The 3,457-nt window shown below is 34.8% G+C and overlaps 1 protein-coding gene across 2 annotated transcripts in view; it reads right to left on the reverse strand.

Annotated features, from left to right (window-relative positions):
* Positions 1-3,457, reverse strand: part of LOC106878243 (nuclear hormone receptor family member nhr-48) — a 329,560-nt gene that overhangs the window by 124,293 nt on the left and 201,810 nt on the right. The window contains exon 1 of one of the 2 annotated variants that reach the window (XM_014927414.2): positions 1,812-2,110. The exons of the other annotated variant lie outside the window; for it this stretch is intronic. Within the exon in view, the coding sequence (XP_014782900.1) occupies positions 1,812-1,831 (20 nt within the window). The 5' untranslated portion in view covers positions 1,832-2,110. Of the gene's footprint in view, positions 1-1,811; positions 2,111-3,457 lie in introns of those variants that run through there. 2 annotated transcript variants of the gene reach the window in all.

Below are 3,457 nucleotides of genomic sequence, written 5' to 3' on the forward strand. Positions count from 1 at the left end.
TATATATATATATATATATATATATATACATATGTGTATATATATATATATATACATATATATGCATACACATATATACATGCAGACATACATATATATATATATACACATACATACACACACACATATATATACATATATATATATATTCACATACACACATATACAAACTTACATACATGCATGTATATGTGTGTGTGTATAATCATCAAATAGGTTATCTTCAAAAAAGTGATGTTTCTGTCACAGAGAAGCGTCGGTATATGGAATATTATTGCTGAAGTTCTAAAATTACGTGGCAAACAAAGATGGTTACATAAAAATCAATTAGTAAAAGTAGTTGGAGACAGCTTCTCACCACAAGCAGACACACCAGCCGTTCATACTACATCTAACAAGAACTTTTATATAGTCGCTCGACTTGTTAGAAATAGCAACCAAAATATCACCCAAATCACGTCTTGAAAAGAGAAAAGGATATATTAGATAATATACTCAATGCATATGTATTAAAAAAATATGAGAAGGCATGGCTCGTATGCCTTTAATTATATGTTCTCAGTCGGGGTTGACCTGGGGCTAAACGATTCATCAATATTTATTTTAAAAAGGCTAATGAAAATATGAGGGAATGCTAGCTTTTGTCGTAACTGTCCGATAAGCGTGGCTAAAATTAGACTGATGGGAGTTGAGGAAGAAAGTATCGGGTTGCTAAAAATACCAAAGGCCCCACCCTCTCTATTAAAACGGTCAGTGGGCTATGTATCTTAGTAAATAGATATTCGGAAGTACAAAAAGATGACGACATTTAGAGAATGGGACAGTAGCAGTTTTGCCTATCGGAAACTTCTGCAATATAACAGGGCATGAAATGACTTCTAAAATATATTATTGGAAACGAAATTTTTTTTTAAAGCTCGCAAAAGAATGATAGAGATAATGAAATTTATAAAATTAGCCCTCGGCTTTACAATTTATATAGTTACACTATAATAACAAAATGTTCAAATGAAATCAAATGATCAAAAGGAAAATACTACTATCTTCAAATATAATCACAACTGAGATAAAATAACCCGAACACAAAAATTTGCTTAAGAAACAAGCTCCCTTTTATGATTGACCGCACAATCATTAACAAGCAAAGTTAAAGCAAACGTGTTTGAATGTGGTTATGAATTAATTGAATATGTAATTGTGTTTCAATATATAAGCACATGTACATAAGCATATATGTGCATACGTGTGTGTATATGATACATGCTTTGTAGCAGACGTTCTAAAACTCTTACACTAAGCTTAAATATGTCTGATGAGATGCCTGAGACTTGTTTAATAAACAAGTAAATTTATCAAGTTTACAACTACGAAAATAATTATTATCATTACACTTTATTTCTCTTCTCGCTAAAAGAAACTGCATGGGAAATGATTATACTACAAAACGTGATCAAATTATTCAGTTGCTATCCTGTTAGATGACGAACGAGGTGATCGGATCGCCGATAGCGACCTAATAATCAGTATATAGAGTACATCTATTTTTTTCAGTGTAATCGCTTTAACTGGGTGTGTACTATATAGATAGATAGATAGATAGATAGATATAGGTAAATAGATAGATAAGCAAGCATACACCAAACTAATAATAATAATAGATTATTGAAATGAACATGCCGATTTGACAAGAGGAGTAAAAAGTAAAAAAGAAAGAAAAAAAACGCAATCATCAGCGCTCTCGTTCTCAATAAACTTGTTTAACCGAAAGGCTCCCCATGAAAGAACGATTTAGGCAAATGGAAATATCTTACCTTATGACGATTTCCAACATGATGGAAGAAACCGAATTCACGGCTTAATTTACATTTGAAGCAAAAAGAGCTGCGCTGTTTTGCTAGAGAACAACAAACGAGCCTCTGGAGTGACCTAGATATCGGGTGCAGGAAGAGAGAGTGAGAGAGACAGAGTAAGAGAGGGAGGGAGGTAGAGAGAGAGCGCACTTGCCTACTACGTCACGTGGGCAGCACACCATAAGCAAGCAAGGCCTGTCACTCTCCGCAAGATTTTGCTTCCACTGCTGCTGTTTCTTCCTCCGTCTTCCCCCTCTTACTAAACTGAACGCTCTCACTCCGCATTCACAAATTAGTCTTTTGTCGCTTCCTCCCCCTTCTTCTCTCTCAAGCTCTTGACAAGCTAAGCGAATATGAGGAGTAGTTTGAAAGGAAATTTTATAACTTGTTCCAACATTCTTCCTCAATGCGCTTGAGCTGTCTTCATATTACTCTGAGTAGATATAGCTGTCGACTCCATTCACCCTTCTAAGTTACTGGATTTAATTATTTGAAGTTTGTGGGCTTTTTTGCCTTTGCTAAAAATTTATTTATTATCATAATTATTAACACTTTGATTTTTCGACATCGATGAAAAAGTACGTATCGAGTAAGGAACATCGATTTTTAGAAAATGTGTAACATTTAACACATGTTAAAAATTACTTTTAACACCGCTGTGTTTGTAACCCTTTCTCCAGATCTTGGTTTTCTTTCAACTGCAGTTAGGGCATCATAGGATAGAAAATGAGTTTTCTATCAATATTCAAATGCAGTCAACCGTCTCGACTGACTCCCTCGCCCGTTTCATTGTTTGCGCGGAATTTCTTTTTTTCTTTTTTCTTTCATTATGCATGTGTGCGCGTATGTTATGCTTTGAAGTGTTATAAGAGCGAGCAAAATAGACAGACAGACAAGTAGGTACATAAGGGAAAAAACGAGTGGATAGACAAGTATACACACAAAAGCAAGAGATACATATCTTTCGTCATGTATATCTTTTATAAGTTATCTTTTTATCGTACTCAAATTTACAACTTGCTGCTTACTCTACGATTACCTGTGTGTGTGTGTGTGTGCGCGCGCGTGCAAGTGATAAAACTTAATGGTCATATTTAGATATCGATTTCTTCCATTTGGCTTCGGGGCTACAAATTTATGAGTGGAGGGGGTATAGACGATTGAATTCACGCTAGTTGAATAGTAATTATTCATATCGACCCTGAAAAGATGAAAGGCAAAAATCGATCCGACATGATTTTTGTTGTCTTTTTTTAAAACCCAGAACTTAAAGGAAAATCTAACTTAATACTGCACTCTGCCACTTCCACCCTTACAACAATAATAATAATCTCCTACATAGGCACGCACAAAATTACCGGATGTTTGGGAATATGTAGTCGATTAAATTGACTTCAGTACATAACTCGTACTTTGTTTTATGGACCCTGTGAAGGTGAAAGGCAAAGTCGACCTTGGCTGGATTCGAACTCGAACCGTAACAAATACTGCAAAGCATTTTCCCGACGATCTGATGCTTCTACCATCTTTCTATCTCTTATTGAATTCATCAACCTAAAACGAAATATCAGTTTCTTTTCGATTATCAACAATGGCTATATATATAT

The sequence above is a fragment of the Octopus bimaculoides genome, chromosome 3 (genome assembly GCF_001194135.2).
Source record: "Octopus bimaculoides isolate UCB-OBI-ISO-001 chromosome 3, ASM119413v2, whole genome shotgun sequence".
In the NCBI taxonomy this organism is placed as follows: domain Eukaryota; kingdom Metazoa; phylum Mollusca; class Cephalopoda; order Octopoda; family Octopodidae; genus Octopus; species Octopus bimaculoides.